Source organism: Pelodiscus sinensis, unplaced genomic scaffold (genome assembly GCF_049634645.1).
Source record: "Pelodiscus sinensis isolate JC-2024 unplaced genomic scaffold, ASM4963464v1 ctg115, whole genome shotgun sequence".
Classification (NCBI taxonomy): Eukaryota; Metazoa; Chordata; order Testudines; family Trionychidae; genus Pelodiscus; species Pelodiscus sinensis.
In genome coordinates this window covers 131,946-148,128 of record NW_027465943.1, presented here as the reverse complement: position 1 = coordinate 148,128, position 16,183 = coordinate 131,946, and the positions used below count along the sequence as shown (strand labels likewise).

Below are 16,183 nucleotides of genomic sequence, written 5' to 3'. Positions count from 1 at the left end.
TATCCATCGCCACCTTCTGGAAAGGCTCCTCTATGATGGGCAGGGGTCTCAATGCAGCTTTCCTCCTGTCTTGGGCCTTCCCCACCCGTTGGCAGGAGTCGCAGGACCGGCAGTACCGCTGGACAGCTGCAAACATCCCCGGCCAATAGAAGTTTTGGAGCAGCCTCAGCCGCGTGCGCCGGATCCCCTGGTGTCCCGAGAACGGGATGTCATGGGCCAGGTGTAGCAGCTTGCGGCGATACCTTTGGGGAACCACCAGCTGCCGCTGGAGCCCCCACTTGCCTACCGTCCCGGGGGAAAGCCGTTCCCGGTACAGAAATCCCCTCTCCCACCGGAACTTCTCCTGGCAATCTCCTCCTAGGGGTTGAGCGGCACCCAGGTCAGCCCGGTCCCTCAGGGCCTGCAAGGAGGGATCCGCTCGCACCTCCGCCTGGAACTCAGCGGCTGGGGCTGGGACAGGGCCGTGGTTCCCCCCACTGCCTAGGTCCAACTCTAGGTCTGCTGGGACGGGGCCCTGGGCCCCCTGTTGGGGAACCTCCTCGAGTTCTGGGCCGCAAGCCCCTCGCTTGCTCTGGCTACGGGTGGTGACCAGCGTCCTGTGGGGTCCGTCTGGCCACTCCTCCAGGTCACTCCCCATTAGCACGTCGGTGGGCAAGTGCGGGTGCACCCCCACTTCCTTGGGGCCCTCCTTGGCCTCCCATTTCAGATGCACCCTGGCTACGGGTACCTTAAAGGGGGTGCCGCCTATGCCCCTCAGTGTCAGCTGAGTGTCGGGTAGCATACGGTCTGGGGCCACTATGTCGGGCCGGACCAGCGTCACCTCCGCCCCCGTGTCCCAGAAACCCGTCACCTTCCTGCCATCCACCTCCAGGGGTACGAGGCAGTCCCTCCGTAGGGGCCGCCCCGCCCCCACCCGGTGCACGGATAAATCTGTCTCCCGAGGGTCAGACCTCCCAGGGGAGGTGCACTGAGCATCCTTCCCCCCTCCCCGAGCGGAGGTTTGCCGGCCAGCCCCTGCCACTGGGGCAGCCGGCCCTTCCTCCCGCCCCAGCCAGTTAACCCTGGAACGTCCCAGGTCATGGGACCTGTTCTTGCGCCTGGTGCGTTGAGCCCTCTTGTGGCCCCGTTGCCCACAGCGATGGCAAGTTAGGTTCTGTGGGCCCATTCGGGTCGGCTCTGCCCGGGCCCTGGCTGGTTTTCTGGGGTATCGATGACTGGTCCTGGTCCCTGGGGCTCGCCTCGGAGGTGTCTCTCTCCGTTGCTCCGCCGAGAACCGGTCTCTGCGCGATTCTCTTTCTCTCCGGGACTCCCGTTCACCCCCGGACCGGCTCTCCATGAACTCATCCGCCAGTCTCCCGGCCTCCTGGGGGTTCTCTGGTCTCCGGTCCTTGAGCCACAGCCTCAGTTTGGGTGGGCACGCTTCATAGAACTGCTCCATCATGACCAGCTTGAGCAGCTTCTCTGCGGTCTGGGCTCCGACTCCCGAGACCCACTTGCGGCAGTATTGCGCCAGGCGGGAGGCCAGGTCCACATAGGTCTCCCGTGGCCCTTTCTGTACCCCCCGGAACTTCTTCCTGTACATCTCGGGGGTCAGCCCGAACTTGTGCAGCAGGGCCTCCTTGACTCGGTTGTAATCCCCTGGCTGTAGGTCCTCCAGCTGACTGAGCACTCCGGCCGCCTCCTGGTTCAGTGCGGGGATGAGCTCCTGCAGCCAGTCAGCTGGGGGAACCCGTTGCAGTCCACAGGCCCTCTCAAAGGAGCAGAGGAACCTGTCTATGTCACCCACGTCCTTCAATTGGGCCACCGTGAGCCTCTCCAAGCGCCTGGCATCCCCGGGACTCTGGGGCCCATCCACTCTTGGCGCAGCCGGGGCCCCGCAGGTTCTCCGCTCTGCCATGGCCAGCTCATGCTGTCGCTGCCTCTCTCGATCTTGGCGCTCCTTCTCTCGATCCTGGCGGTCCCTCTCTCGATCTTGGCGCTCCTTCTCTCGGTCCTCTACTTCCAATTCCTTCATCCGCAGCTGGATCTCCAGCCGCCGCAGCTCCGCTGGGCTGGCCCCTGCCCTAGATGGGCTACGGCTTGCAGGCCTCCCGGGAGACGCTGTCTCATCTCTCCGGTGGGTTCCAGCGCTCCTCCCCCTCTCTGAGCCTGACACACTCTCAGGTGGGGTCTGGCTGCTTCCCCTGGGGACAAGATCCTGGCCCTGTGGCTGGTCATTCTCTTCCAGCTGGGTAATCAGCTGGGCCTTGGTTGCTTTCCGCACAGGCAAGCCCCTCTCTCTGCACAGCCCCACCAGCTCTGCCTTCAAGAGTCGGGCGTAGGCCATCTGCCCGCTGGGCCCCTTGGTGCAGACTCACCAGTCTAGTGCTGCAGCGCCCCACGATTCCCAGGAACCGCTTCGCTCTGTCTCCAGCACGCCTGACTCCAGGGCTCTTGCTTCTACTGCGCCTTGTCGCTTGCCGCTGGGAGCTTCATCCACGGGGTGCAGTGCATCCCACTTCTGACACCAGTGTGACGGCGCGTTGGGGGTTCCCCGTCTCCTGCACCCCGAAATGGCACAAACAGACTGTACCAGCCAGTGGAATTGAGGGTGGTTTATTGCTCCTCCAGCACAGCGCAGCACAGATGTAATCTGGTTACAGGAACTGGGCTAGGATGCCTCAGGCCCCCTTGAGATGGGGGAGGCTGGGCCCCTAAACTCCAGCTCCTCTCCCTAGGCTGTCTCATCCATCCTCACAGACAGCCACCAACCAACTAACCCACTTCCAGCCCTGCCCCCCAGCCAGGGCCGCATTCACCTTCCTTTGTTCCTCTCCATGGGGGGTGTCTGGCCACTGGTTCAACCAGTCTGGCCTTACCTCTGCCTAGTGAGGTTTTCCCTGCTGGGTCTTGCTCCAGACAGCAGAGGTCACCACAGCCCAGCAAGTACCCCCACTACGTCACACAGGGTCTGCTGGCTGGGTGCTGGCAGGCTTGCACCTGGCATGGGCACCGTAGCCAGCCCGTGCCCCTTTAAGGGGTCCGGGAGGGGGGCAGAAGAGTTTCCCTGGTGTTGGCCAGAGTGACCACCAGGGCAAGCTGGGGAGGGCTAGCCTCCCACTAGTTCGAATTAAGGGGCTACACACCCTTAATTCGAACTAGCTAGTTCGAACTAGGCTTAATCCTCGTAAAATGAGGATTACCTAGTTCGAACTAAGCGCTCCGTTAGTTCGAATTAAATTCGAACTAACGGAGTGCTAGTGTAGCGCCTATGAATGTTAGTTCGAACTAACTTTGTAGTGTAGACATACCCACATAGACCACTCTATTGTGTGTTTTGTTGAGGTGAGGTAAGTGTGTTTTGGGACCGGCTCTGTTCAATATCTTCATTGATGATTTAGATATCGGCATAGAAAGTACGCTTATTAAGTTCACAGATGATACCAAGCCGGAGGGGTTGTGACTGCTCTGGAGGATGGGTCAGAATTCAAACTGATCTGGACAAATTGGAGAAATGGTCTGAGGTGAACAGGATGAAGTTGAATAAAGACAAATGCAAAGTGCTCCACTTAGGAAGGAACAATCAGTTTGACACATACAGACTGGGAAGTGACTGGCTAAGAGGGAGTCCTGCAGAAAGGGATCTAGGGGTTATAGTGGACCACAAGCTGAATATGAGTCAGCAGTGTGACGCTGTTGCAAAAAAAGCAAACATGATTCTGGGATGTATTAACAGGTGTGTTGTGAGCAAGATACGAGAAGTCATTCTTCTGCTCTACTCTGCGCTGGTCAGGCCTCAGCTGGAGTATTGTGTCCAGTTCTGGGCACCGCATTTCAAGAAAGATGTGGAGAAATTGGAGAGGGTCATAGAATCATAGAGCTGGAAGAGATCTCAGAAGGTCAAGTCCAGCCCCCTGCTCTAGGCAGGACCAATCCCAACTAAATCAACCCAGCCAGGGCTTTGTCAAGCCGAGACTTAAACACCTCTAGGGATGGAGACTCCACTACTTCCCTAGGGAACCCATTCCAGTGCTTCACCACCCGCCTAGTGAAATAGTTTTTCCTAATATCCAACCTGGACCTCTCCCACCACAACTTGAGCCCATTGCTCCTTGTTCTGCCATCTGTCACTACTGAGAACAACCTCTCTCCAGCCTCTGTGGAACCTCCCTTCAGGAAGTTGCAGGCTGCTATCAAGTCCCCCCTCACTCTTCGCTTCTGCAGACTAAACAGACCCAAGTCCCTCAGCCTCTCCTCGTAGGTCATATGCTCCAGCCCCCTAATCACTTTGGTTGCCTCCGCTGGCCCCTCTCCAATGATTCCACATCCTTTTTGTAGTGGGGGGCCCAGAACTGGACACAATACTCCAGATGCGGCCTCACCAAAGCCGAATAAAGGGGAATGATGACATCTCTGGATCTGCTGGCAATGCTCCTCTTAATGCAGCCTAATATGCCATTAGCCCTCTTGGCTACAAGGGCGCCTGCTGACTCACATCCAGCTTCTCATCCACTGGAACCCCCAGGGCCTTTTCTGCAGAAACCTCCAGGTCCAGAGAAAAGCAACAAGAATGATGAAAGGTCTAGAGAACATGGCCTATGAAGAAAGGCTGAAAGAATTGGGTTTGTTTAGTTTGGAAAAGAGAAGACTGAGGGGACACAATAGCAGTTTTCAGGTATCTAAACAGGTGTCACAAGGAGGAGGGAGAAAACGTGTTCTCCTTGGCCTCTGAGGATAGGACAAGAAGCAATGGGCTTAAACTGCAGCAAGGGAGGTTTAGGTTGGACATTAGGAAAAACTTCCTGCCTGTCAGGATGGTCAAACACTGGAATAAATTGCCTAGGGGGGTTGTGGAATCCCCATCGCTGGAGATATTTAAGAGTAGGTTAGAATTATTCGCTAAATTTGATCCAGTGATGGCAGAACATGTATACTGTACTGTTTTACAGAAAAGGATACTGGAAACCATTTTTTGAGTCACTTAATTCAAAATGAATTAATTATATCAATATCTTAAAAAGTTAAGAAACACATAATTGATTAAGTAAAACGGGCAAAATATTATTCGATAATAAAATTTACCCCATTCACTTTTAATATGAAAATAGCCTTCTATTTGCTCATTTGATGCCTTTTTTCTATTTTTTCTCCAAAGGGGGGCCCCACGAAATTGTGCTGCCCTGGGCCCTGCAAATCTCTCATCCATCCCTGCTCTCTAGGCCCCAGAGCCAAGCTTGGAGCGCAGCAGCCAGTTGAGACCCAAACACTGCTGGGAGGGCCCCCCAGCGCTGGTGGAAATTGCTCCAGGAGCTAACGCCCCTCCGTACTGCAGAAGGCACCTGGTTCTGGTCGGGTTGTCCCATGTCAGTTTCCAGCCAGGGGTCCATGTCAGCCCTCACACCACCAGGCTGATGGGTCCTCTACACACACACACACACACACACACACACACACACACACACACACACACACACACACACACACACCTGTAGAAGCCATGTGGCTGGGGGCAGCTCCGCAAGCGACTGCACTGAGCCCCTCACCTGTCCCGTCACCAGTGGCTGCCCCCAGGCTCAGGGCCCCCATGGACAGGCCCAGCGTGGGTCCAGTCAGCTCTTGGCTCCCTGCGGACCCCCCTGGCCTCTGTCGGGAGTGGCCTAGAGACCAGGGAATCCCACCTGGACCAGCTGCCGGCCTTAGCCAATGGGAATGCACAGCCTCTCTGCAGCCACTCGCCCTGCGGGGGTCAGTCTGGGGAGCTGGGCCCATGAGTGCCGGTGCTCCCAGTGATGGGGATCCCACAGGGCTTCATGGACCATCCCTCAGTCCCAGAGAGCCCCCCCACGGCCAGCAGGAGAACAGCCCCAAGTCCCACACAGGGAAACTGAGGCACAGGTAACATGGCAAGTCGGTGTCAGAAATAGGACTAGAACCTCATGTGTCCCCCTCCCCCAGTCTGCTCCCAGAGCTGGGTCAGCACCCAACAGTCCTGGCCCCTCCCTGACCCCGTCTCAGCCCCCTCACTCCTGCTGCGACCCGTCCGGGCCGGGCTGTGCTGGGGGAGCACGTCACACACGGACCGGACAGTAACTAACGATGGAAAACGTCCCGGAGCCCCACTTTATTGCTGGGAGCAAAACCTGCAGCGCGAGAGCCGGGCCAGGGACACACACGGGGGGCGGGAGCTGTCCTATCCACCAGGTCTCAGCAGAGCTGCCCCCCAGGCACTCTGCCCCGGGCACAATGGGACTTTAGCTGGGCTCTGCCCGGCCTCGCCTGACCCCACTGATTGGAAGGATGGCATCTGGCCCAAGGCCTGCTGGGTAATGGCTGGGGGGGGCCTTCACCTGGGATGACTGACAGCAACCTCTGGCCAATAGGGGCCAGGCTCAGGCCCAACCCAGCGCCCACTGGAGTCTTGAGAAACTGTCCCCGTGTGGGGCAATGGGGGTTGGATCAGCCCCATGGGCCCTGCCCCCAAAGAGGGGCGACCCCCGTTCCCTGCCCCAGGGGGCAGCAGCCCTCTCCCTGGGCAGCCCCCCAAGCCCTGTAGGGGCAGCCCGAGGGGCCGGCTCCCCGGGGAGTTCTGAGGGGGGCTACAGCATCTGGCACCAGTGGGGGGGAGGACGCGGGGGCAGAGCTGGGGGGCGAGCGGGTCTCACAAAGGCCCCTGGGAAGGATTCGGGGCCCGGCTCCTCCTGGCATTTACCTGGAAGAAAAAGAGGGTCAGTCAGTGACCAGCAGCCTGCGCTGTCCCCAGCAAGTGTCCTGATACTGTAGGGGGCTGTGGGTGGCTGGGGGCACAGTGGGGGGGGGCGGGTGCCCAGGGGCTGTGGGGAGCACAGTGGGGGGGGCGGGTGCCCAGGGGCTGTGGGTGCTGGGGGGCACAGTGGGGGGTGCCGGGTGCCCAGGGGCTGTGGGTGGCTGGGGGGGCACAGTGGGGGGTGCCGGGTGCCCAGGGGCTGTGGGTGGCTGGGGGGGCACAGTGGGGGGTGCCGGGTGCCCAGGGGCTGTGGGTGGCTGGGGGGGCACAGTGGGGGGTGCCGGGTGCCCAGGGGCTGTGGGTGGCTGGGGGGCACAGTGGGGGGAGCCGGGTGCCTAGGGGCTGTGGGTGGCTGGGGGGGCACAGTGGGGGGAGCCGGGTGCCTAGGGGCTGTGGGTGGCTGGGGGGGCACAGTGGGGGGAGCCGGGTGCCCAGGGGCTGTGGGTGGCTGGGGGGGCACAGTGGGGGGAGCCGGGTGCCTAGGGGCTGTGGGTGGCTGGGGGGGCACAGTGGGGGGTGCTGGGTGCCCAGGGGCTGTGGGTGGCTGGGGGGGCACAGTGGGGTGGTGCTGGGCGCCCAGGGGCTGTGGGTGCTGGGGGGCACAGTGGGGGGTGCCGGGTGCCCAGGGGCTGTGGGTGGCTGGGGGGGCACAGTGGGGGGTGCCGGGTGCCCAGGGGCTGTGGGTGGCTGGGGGGGCACAGTGGGGGGTGCCGGGTGCCCAGGGGCTGTGGGTGGCTGGGGGGGCACAGTGGGGGTGCCGGGTGCCCAGGGGCTGTGGGTGGCTGGGGGGGCACAGTGGGGGGTGCCGGGTGCCCAGGGGCTGTGGGTGGCTGGGGGGGCACAGTGGGGGGTGCTGGGTGCCCAGGGGCTGTGGGTGGCTGGGGGGGCACAGTGGGGGGTGCTGGGTGCCCAGGGGCTGTGGGTGGCTGGGGGGCACAGTGGGGGGAGCCGGGTGCCATGGGGCTGTGGGTGGCTGGGGGGGCACAGTGGGGGTGCTGGGTGCCCAGGGGCTGTGGGTGTCTGGGGGGTCGCAGTGGGGGGTGCTGGGTGCCCAGGGGCTGTGGGTGTCTGGGGGGCACAGTGGGGGGGTGCTGGGTGCCCAGGGGCTGTGGGTGTCTGGGGGGGTGCTGGGTGCCTAGGGGCTGTGGGTGGCTGGGGGGGCACAGTGGGGGGAGCCGGGTGTCTAGGGGCTGTGGGTGGCTGGGGGGGCACAGTGGGGGTACTGGGTGCCCAGGGGCTGTGGGTGTCTGGGGGGGTCACAGTGGGGGGTGCTGGGTGCCCAGGGGCTGTGGGTGTCTGGGGGGCACAGTGGGGGGGTGCTGGGTGCCCAGGGGCTGTGGGTGTCTGGGGGGCACAGTGGGGGGTGCCGGGTGCCCAGGTGCTGTGGGTGCTGGGGGGGTCACAGTGGGGGATGCTGGGTGCCCAGGGGCTGTGGGTTCAGCTGCCCCCCCCCAGGCAGCGGCTACTCACAGGGGTCCCCGCGGGTTCCGGGCCGCGTTCATCTTCATGCCCTTGATGATGAGGACGGTTCCCGCGACGATGCCCACGATGCCCACGGCCAGGCCCAGGGCGCACACCAGGGTCTCTGTGGTCTCGGGCACCGGGGTGGGCGCCTGGGCTTCTGCGGGAGGGAGGGGGGAGGGACATGGAGTGAGGGGGGGCCTGTTCCCAGGCTTACTCCCACAGAGCCAGGAGAGCCCCCAGGTGTCCTGGCTCCCAGCCTCCCTGCTCTAACCACTAGTCTCCACTCCCCTCTGGAGCCAGGAGAGAACCCAGGTGTCCTGGCTCCCAGCCCTGTGTCCAGTAGGGTTCCCAGGCACCCCAGCTGTCACAGCTCCACCCCCAGGCTTTATGGGAAGTGTCTTATGAATACCTTAGGGAACCTATCGATACAAAGCTGGAATCTGCTGAACATGCCCGTCCTGTTCCTGTGTGTGGCGTTAGCAATACAGAGGGTGGCTCTGTTTGAGTTCTAGATGTGCTAATTGGGGCCCATTACCAAAGCCCTGGGAACTTAATGGCTCAGTACTCAAACCAATGGCCCGTGAACAGGTGTTTTTTCCTGTTAGCCTGGATCATAGTTGGCCCTACAGAGTCATGTGGCCAGGTCACCTGACGCTAAAACGCCTTTTGGATCTAGTACTTTTCCACTCCAAGTGAGAAAAGTCTGAACTGAGCACAATAATTCCTGTCTTGGGCAAACGGGGGGATAAAGGGGATGGGGTGGAAATCCAAACAATAGGGGAAGTGGCCAGATGCCAGGAGACCCCCCCTTCACCACCTAAGTTGCCTGCTGGAGACTGAACAGGGAAGGATCCGGTCCAAGCTAGGAGGTAGCCTATGAAAGGGATCTTTAAACCAACTGTGTAGGGTAATAACTTGCATGTAGCATGTTTCTGAGTGGATTAGTGTTAGCTTGGGGGTGAGCAGAAGGTTCTCCATGGGCCCACCAAGCGGGTTGATCCAGCCCATGGAGGCCCTGCACTTCCCTGCCCCCAGGCCAATTAGCGTCTGGGGGCAGGGGGGAATCACATGAAGTTTCCTCCGCCCTGTGATGAGTGCGCAGCGCTTAGCAGCAGCTCCTGGCAGGAGACTTGATGCACTCCCCCACCCCAGACCCTGACTGGCCGGGGGGCAGAAGGGGAAGCCTGCAAAGTCTCCTCCCGCTGCCAGGGGCATGGGTGCCCAGGGGGAACCTCTGGGGGAGGGGGCAAAAGTGCTCCCCCACCGCTGGACTAATCACAGGGTCTGTCTACACTAGCTCGTTAGTTCGAACTAGGGTGGTTAATGTAGGCAACCGAAGTTGCAAATAAAGCCCGGGATTTGAATTTCCTGGGCTTCATTTGCATGTCGCCGGGCGCCGCCATTTTTAAATGCCCGCTAGTGCGGACTCCGTGCCCGCGGCTACACGCAGCACGGACTAGGTAGTTCGGACTAGGCTTCCTATTGAGAACTACCGGTACACCTCGTTGCACAAGGAGTAACGGTAGTTGGGAATAGGAAGCCTAGTCCGAACTACCTAGTCCGTGCTGCGTGTAGCTGCGGGCACGGAGTCCGCACTAGTGGACATTTAAAAATGGCGGCGCCCGGCGACATGCAAATGAAGCCTGGGAAATTCAAATCCCGGGCTTCATTTGCAACTTCGGTTGCCTACATTGCCACCCTAGTTCGAACTAGGGTGGGAGTGTAGACATACCCATAGTCTGTGCATGGGGAAGAAGGAAGTATCCTGGCCCCGCCCCTTCCACCTGAGGCCCTGCCCCTTCCAGTGAGGCCCAGGGCCACTTCAAAAATTTCTGAAATGGCCCCCAGCAAAAAAATTATTGCCCACCCCTGGGTTAGCTGGTGCATTGTGTTCATGTTGGCTCAGTAACGTCCTTTGACCCATCTGGTCTCACTTGCAACCACTTCAGTCCTGCTTTTGATACTAAACAACCACTTGTGTTTATTCTCATGCCCACTGTGAATGACTGTTCCCTGGGGGAACACCCACTGCGCATCTCTCTCTTGCACTAAGGAAGTGGGCAGCCCTGATGAGCTGTCACTGTGTAAAAGTTTTACAGGGGACAAGGTGGATTTATTTGGGTCCCTTTTGGGGGCCGGTTTCCTGGGAGCTGAGCCCTTGGATCTGGAGTTGAACTCCTCCAGTGTCCGTGTTGTTCTGCTGGGGGCTGTAACCCCAGCTCTGGGCCTTGTCTATGGGAGACCAGAGGGTCTGGTGCAGCAGGACAGCGTGATGGGGAGCTCCAGAGGGCAGGACAGTGGGTGTCATTGGCACAATCAGCACACAGGGAGACAACCCCCAGGGAATGACTGTGATCCCACAGGTCTCCCCGCTCTCACCCCAGTGCTTGGTGAAGTTCTGGGCCAGCCCCTGGTGCTGCACCCGGCAGTCGTAGTAGTCGCCCTGGCGGGGCAGGAAGGGCAGGTAGGAGAACTTGCGGAAGGCGTGGTCCGGGCGGGGGTAGAAGTCGGTCTCGTAGACGCCCTCGGCCACCTCCTGCCCGTTCCTCAGCCACGTCACGCTGAGCGCGGGTGGGAATATCTTGTCGGCCAAGCAGATCAGGACGTTGGGCTCCCCCAGCTCCACGTGGGCCTTGGGGAACACGGTCACCTCCGGGGGCACTGGGGAGAGAGGGGGCAGTGGGTCCCACAGCCTGGCCCAGCCAGTCAGTTCTTGCCCTGGGACCGGGTGGGAGCCAGCACCCCTGTCACCAGATAGTAGGGAGTCCCTGGGTCTGCCCCCACCTGCAGATGGGGGACTCCCAGCTGGCAGGGAGCCCAACAGGGTCCCAGGGACCCAGCGTGGCACAGATTGGGCAGTGCAGGGGCCAGGAGCAGCCAGGGCAGCCCAGCCTGGGGAGGGGGGCCCAGAGTCAGGGCCCTGCCCCCTAAGCCATCCACACTCACTCACATACCCAGCAGCCCCAGCCCAGCCCTTCAGGCAGCCCTGCCCCTCCTCTGTCCGGCTTCCCAGGGTGTCACTTGGTTGCTCCCCAACCTGGGCTCTTGTTGCAGGCAGCCTGAGCCCTTGTGATCCTGCTGGGCTGGGGCAGCCTCCCTCAGTGAGTCACACCCCAAACTCCCATCCCCAGCCAGACACCGGTGCAGGGCCCAGGGAAACTGAGGCACACACACAGAGTTCCAACAGCACAGCACCAGACAATAGAAGTCCCACCCAACACAGCTCACGGACAGTGAGCACGATCCCCACTGCGTCACAGCCCCGTGGAGGGGAAAGGCCCTGTGTCCCATCTGCTCACACGCTAGCTCAGGGTCTCTCCCCAGCACTGGGAGGAGTCACTGCAGCAATCACAGCTCCCTGCCAGGGGCAAAGACCTGCGGTAGGTAAAGGAGCTGCCCCAGGCCTCCAGCCTGGGAGAGGAGAACTCCCTGGAGCTCTCCAGCAGCTGGAGTGGGTGGGGAAGCTGAGCCGGGACTTGCACTGAGGTGTAAGGGCAGGGAAGGGCCCCGGGGGGACGCTGGCAGGGAGGGGCCGGTCCCTGTGCGGTACCGTTCTGGGCCCACGTGTAGTTGGACTGCTTGATCAGGAGATCCAGGTTGTGTTTGGCTGTCGCGATGATGCCCAGGGCTCCCTGCGCATCGTAGCTGGCGAATTTGGAGAATTGGGGCAGGCGCCAGACGGTCTCCTGCCTGTCCAGGTCCACGTGCAGGATCTCGTCCTGGTCGAACTGGAACATGAACTCCCCTGACTCCTGCTGGGGCTGGTCCGTGCGCTGGTAGAAATCCACCTGGGAGGACACGTGCTCCACTGCGAGGAGACGGGCGTCAGCAGCAGCCCCCACACCAACTGCTGCCCCGGATTTTTGAGCCTTTCTCCGCAGGCTGCAGGTCCCCCCTCCCCAGCACTGAGAGCTGGTTCTATGTCTCCCCAGGGTGAGGGCAGAGCAGCAGCAAAGGTCCCAGGCTTCCTGGCATCAGGCTGGGGTCAGCCCTGCCTGGGAGGGGACAGCCCTCCTCCCCCCACACCCCTTCTGTGCTCCTCCTGGCTTGTTTGCTCTCTGCAGGGCTCTCAGCTTGTAAGGGGGGGACGTGGCCCCAGGCTTCAGAGGTGGGTGGCAGAGGGATGTTGCATGTTCTCACTGCTGCAGTTCCCACACTCCCATCTGTGCGGGGGGCTGGCTCCATGTCCCAGTGTCCCCCTGGCCTGGCTCTCAGCCCATCTTCACCCCCTCCCCCAACCCTCGCCCCAGGGCTGCTCACTGGGGGCCCTGGAACTCCCTGGTGTGATGGTGCATTGGGGTTCCACCGTTCCTGCACCCTGATAGCAGCAAGAACAGACTCTGCCAGTCGTAGAACAGGGGGGTTTATTGTTCCTCCAGGATACAGCCCAGCACAGACATAATGTGGCTACAGGGGCTAGGATCCCCCAGACCCTAGGGTCAGGCCCATTCACCCCTAGCCCCTAGCTTAGCCTGTTCTCTCCATGCTTCCCAGACAGCCACAGCCTCCCCCCCAGGTCCTGCCCCCCAGCCAGGGGCCGGTCTCCCCTCCTCCCTGTGTCTCTCCTTGGGGGGCTGAGCCTGGGTGTCTGGGTTAATCCACATTGGGAGAGTCAGTGAGAATCTCCCCTCCCAGCACAGGGGGCCCTGGGTCACAGAGCAGACTGCACCCCTGTGCCACATCTGGCCAGAGACATTACAGCTGCACTGGGGGGGGGGGGGGGGTCAGACATGCTCCAGAACGAGGAGGGGAAATCTGGCTGGGGGCTGAAGCTGAGTGTGATGTAGTGGGGGGGAGGGGGGTCTGCTTTATAACCCAGTGTGCTATGGTGGTGCCTTGCTGGTGGCTGGGTTTGGGCTGTGGGTGACTCCACTGGCGGCTGTTTGTAGCACCGCCCAACAGGACAGCGGATGAGTCACTAGGCCAGGGGCTCCCAACCTGTCTCATAGACTCTGAGGGTCTGTCTACACTACCCCCCTAGTTCGAACTAGGGTGGTTAATGTAGTCATACGGAGTTGCAAATGAAGCCCGGGATTTGAATTTCCCAGGCTTCATTTGCATGATGCCGGGCGGCGCCATTTTTAAATGTCCGCTAGGTCGGAGCCTGAGCCGCGCGGCTACACGCAGCACGGACTAGCTAGTTCGGACTAGGCTTCCCATTCTGAACTAGCTGTACGCCTCGTGGAACACCTCGTGGAATGAGGTGTACCGGTAGTTTGGAATAGGAATCCTAGTTCGAACTACCTAGTTCGTGCCCCGTGTAGCTGCGCTGCACGGGGTTCGAACCAGCGGGGTTTTAAAAATGGCGGCTCCCCACTTATGCAAATGAAGCCCGGGAAATTCAAATCCCGGGCTTCATTTGCAAGTGCGGTATGCCTACATTACCCTCCTAGTTCGAACTAGCGGGTAGTGTAGACATACCCTCTCAGATATTGAAGCCTTCGAATACTTTGAAGGCCCCAAGATGCAGAAAATCCTCCAGCTGTGATCTGTGAGGAGGGCGGAGACCAGCACCTGGCTGGGGGCAGGGCTGGAAAAGAGTCAGTTCCTGTCTGGGAAGCAGGGAAGAAGGGGCTAGGGAGGGGGCTGGAATTGTAGGACCCAGACACCCCATCCCCTCCATCTAAAAGGGGGGGGGTCTGAGGTCTCCTTGCCCCAGTTCCTGTGACCAGATTCCATCTGTGCTGGGCTGTATCCTGGAGAAGCAATAAACTCCCTCTGTTCTACTGGCTGGGGGAGTCTGTTTGGCCACTATGGGGGTGCAGGAGTCGGGGGAACCCCAACACACCGTCACACTGAGTTCCCCAAGACCCAAGGGATTTGGGCACCTACACCCCAGGGAGCCGGTCTCTGATCCCATCTTGCCCAGCCAGATCTCACAGAGTGATTGAAAAGGAGGGAACCTGCCACCACTAGTGAAGGAAAGACACCCCCCCCCCCCGCCCAACCTCCCTGGGTGACCAGGGGACAATGGGGCTTTTGGCACTGGTGAGGCCACACAGAATCATAGAATCACATCTGCAGTATTGTGTCCAGTTCTGGGCCCCCCACTACAAAAAGGATGCGGATGCATTGGAGAGGGTCCAGCGGAGGCAACCAAAATGCTGAGGAGTCTGGAGCATATGACCTATGAGGAGAGGCTGAGGGATTTGGGTCTGTTTAGTCTGCAGAAGTGAAGAGTGAGGGGAGATTTGAGAGCAGCCTGCAACTTCCTGAAGGGAGGTTCCACAGAGGCTGGAGAGAGGCTGTTCTCAGTAGTGACAGATGGCAGAACAAGGAGCAATGGGCTCAAGTTGTGGTGGGAGAGGTCCAGGTTGGATATTAGGAAAAAGTATTTCCCTAGGAGGGTGGTGAAACACTGGAATGGGTTCCCTAGGGAAGTAGTGGAGTCTCCATCCCTAGAGGTGTTTAAGTCTCGGCTTGACACAGCCCTGGCCGGGTTGATTTTGTTGGAATTGGTCCTGCCTAGCGCAGGGGGCTGGACTTGACCTTCTGAGGTCTCTTCCAGCACTGGGTTCTGTGATGTGATTCTAAGGCCAGGGGCTCTCTGTTCCACACAGATGCACTCACTACTCACGGGGCTGCGCCTGGCACAGCTCTTTGGGGAAATCTCCTCCCTCCCCCTGTGCCTGGTGCCCCTTGTGGGTCCAGCCCCCAAGTCCAGGTGGGGAGGGGGACTGCATCCCCAGAGCAGGGCTGTGTCACACCCAAACCACAGCCACTTCCCCACAATCCTCTTGCTGCCCCTCCCCTGCCCTCCCCCTACCATGGGGTGAGTCCCCCTACCTGCAGGCACTGCCCCATGCAGATCAGCCCCTCACTCCTCCCCACCCACCCCATTCCCTCCCTGCCATGGGGCAAAACCTTCCTCCCTGCAGGTCCCACCACAATCGAACTCTCCCCTGTGCCCCTCCCTGCCCCATTGGCCCCCATTTGTCCTCTAACGAGGAGAGAACCTGGGTGCTCTGGGAGTGCTGCCCTGTCCCCACCTTGCCCCCGGCCCAGGTGTCCCAGCCCCAACCCCGCTCGTACCTTTCACCGCCCCGGCGCCCGGCAGGGCCAGCAGGGTGAGCAGGGCCAGCTGGGCCATGGGGCCGCCCCGTCCCGCGCCCATCTCCTCTCCTGGCACTGGGCTGGGTGTGGGGCCAACTGCACTAAGGGGGCCAGAGGGGCACATGTCACACCCCGGGGGGGGGGCAGTGTTGGGGGCAGCACCCACCATTGGCTGGGGAGCCCGGCCCCAGGGCTGGCGCCCAATGGCAGGAATCCCTGCACCGACCAGGCTGTTACCGGGCAGAGCCGCAGCGCCCGGCCCCGCACCGAGCAGATGGAGAGACCCTGGCTCCCGGCTCAGCACCGTTCCTGTGGTTCCCCAAGCCCCAGGTCTGGGGGTGCCAAAGGGGTGTCCAGCCCTCGGGGCCGGGGGAGAGCGTCACCCTGTGACCCCCGGCGCCCCACGGGCTCACAGCGCAGGAGGGAAATGACCCCCGGGGGGAGCTGTGTATCTCAGGGGATGGGAACATTTGAAGCGGACAGCAGCACAAATCCCCAGCCAGAGACACCCTCCCCCCCCGGGCCTGGGGCTGCCAGCGGGGCCTGGAGCAGGGTGACTGCCCAGCCGCCCAGTGTGGACACGGCCCCACCCAGCCCCACTGAGCAGAGATGGAGAGACCCGTGTTCCCGGCACAGGGCTGTATCAGTCCCAGGGTTAGTCGTGTGCTCCCGAAACCCTGGCTCCTGGCGCCCTGTGGAGCTGGGACGATTCCTGCCTCGTTAGCTGAGACACAGGGAGAGTCCGCACTCAGGGCTGGGGTGCTGGGGGCAGCCCCCCTGCTATGGCCCGAGCTGGGCCTGGCCCAGGCTCCGTCTAGGCTGCAGCTTCTGTTGCAAGAAGCTTTTCCAGAACAATTCTTCAGAAAAACTTCTTCCGAACGAAAGCATCCACGCTGCCCACACGTATCGAAAAAGCGACCTTCT

The 16,183-nt window shown here is 61.1% G+C and overlaps 1 protein-coding gene across 1 annotated transcript; it reads right to left on the bottom strand.

Moving 5' to 3' along the window:
- Positions 1-6,531: 6,531 nt before the first annotated feature.
- LOC142825289 (HLA class II histocompatibility antigen, DR alpha chain-like) lies at positions 6,532-15,396 on the bottom strand. Its single transcript, XM_075917116.1, has 5 exons — positions 15,239-15,396; positions 11,757-12,014; positions 10,586-10,867; positions 8,213-8,363; positions 6,532-6,688 (listed from the first exon to the last, which is right to left on the bottom strand). The coding sequence occupies exons 1-5, from the start codon at positions 15,381-15,383 to the stop codon at positions 6,685-6,687; spliced, it is 840 nt and encodes a 279-aa protein (XP_075773231.1). The 5' UTR covers positions 15,384-15,396; the 3' UTR covers positions 6,532-6,684.
- Positions 15,397-16,183: the final 787 nt, after the last annotated feature.

What these genes read in the sequence shown, in the direction of transcription:
- LOC142825289 (XM_075917116.1), bottom strand. Translation starts at nt 15,383, where the DNA reads ATGTGCCCCTCTGGCCCCCTTAGTGCAGTTGGCCCCACACCCAGCCCA. An exon ending in CTACACGTGGGCCCAGAACG is followed by an intron (nt 10,868 to 11,756) that starts GTACCGCACAGG and finishes CTCTCTCCCCAG; the next exon opens with TGCCCCCGGAGGTGACCGTG. An exon ending in GAACTTCACCAAGCACTGGG is followed by an intron (nt 8,364 to 10,585) that starts GTGAGAGCGGGG and finishes TCCCTCCCGCAG; the next exon opens with AAGCCCAGGCGCCCACCCCG.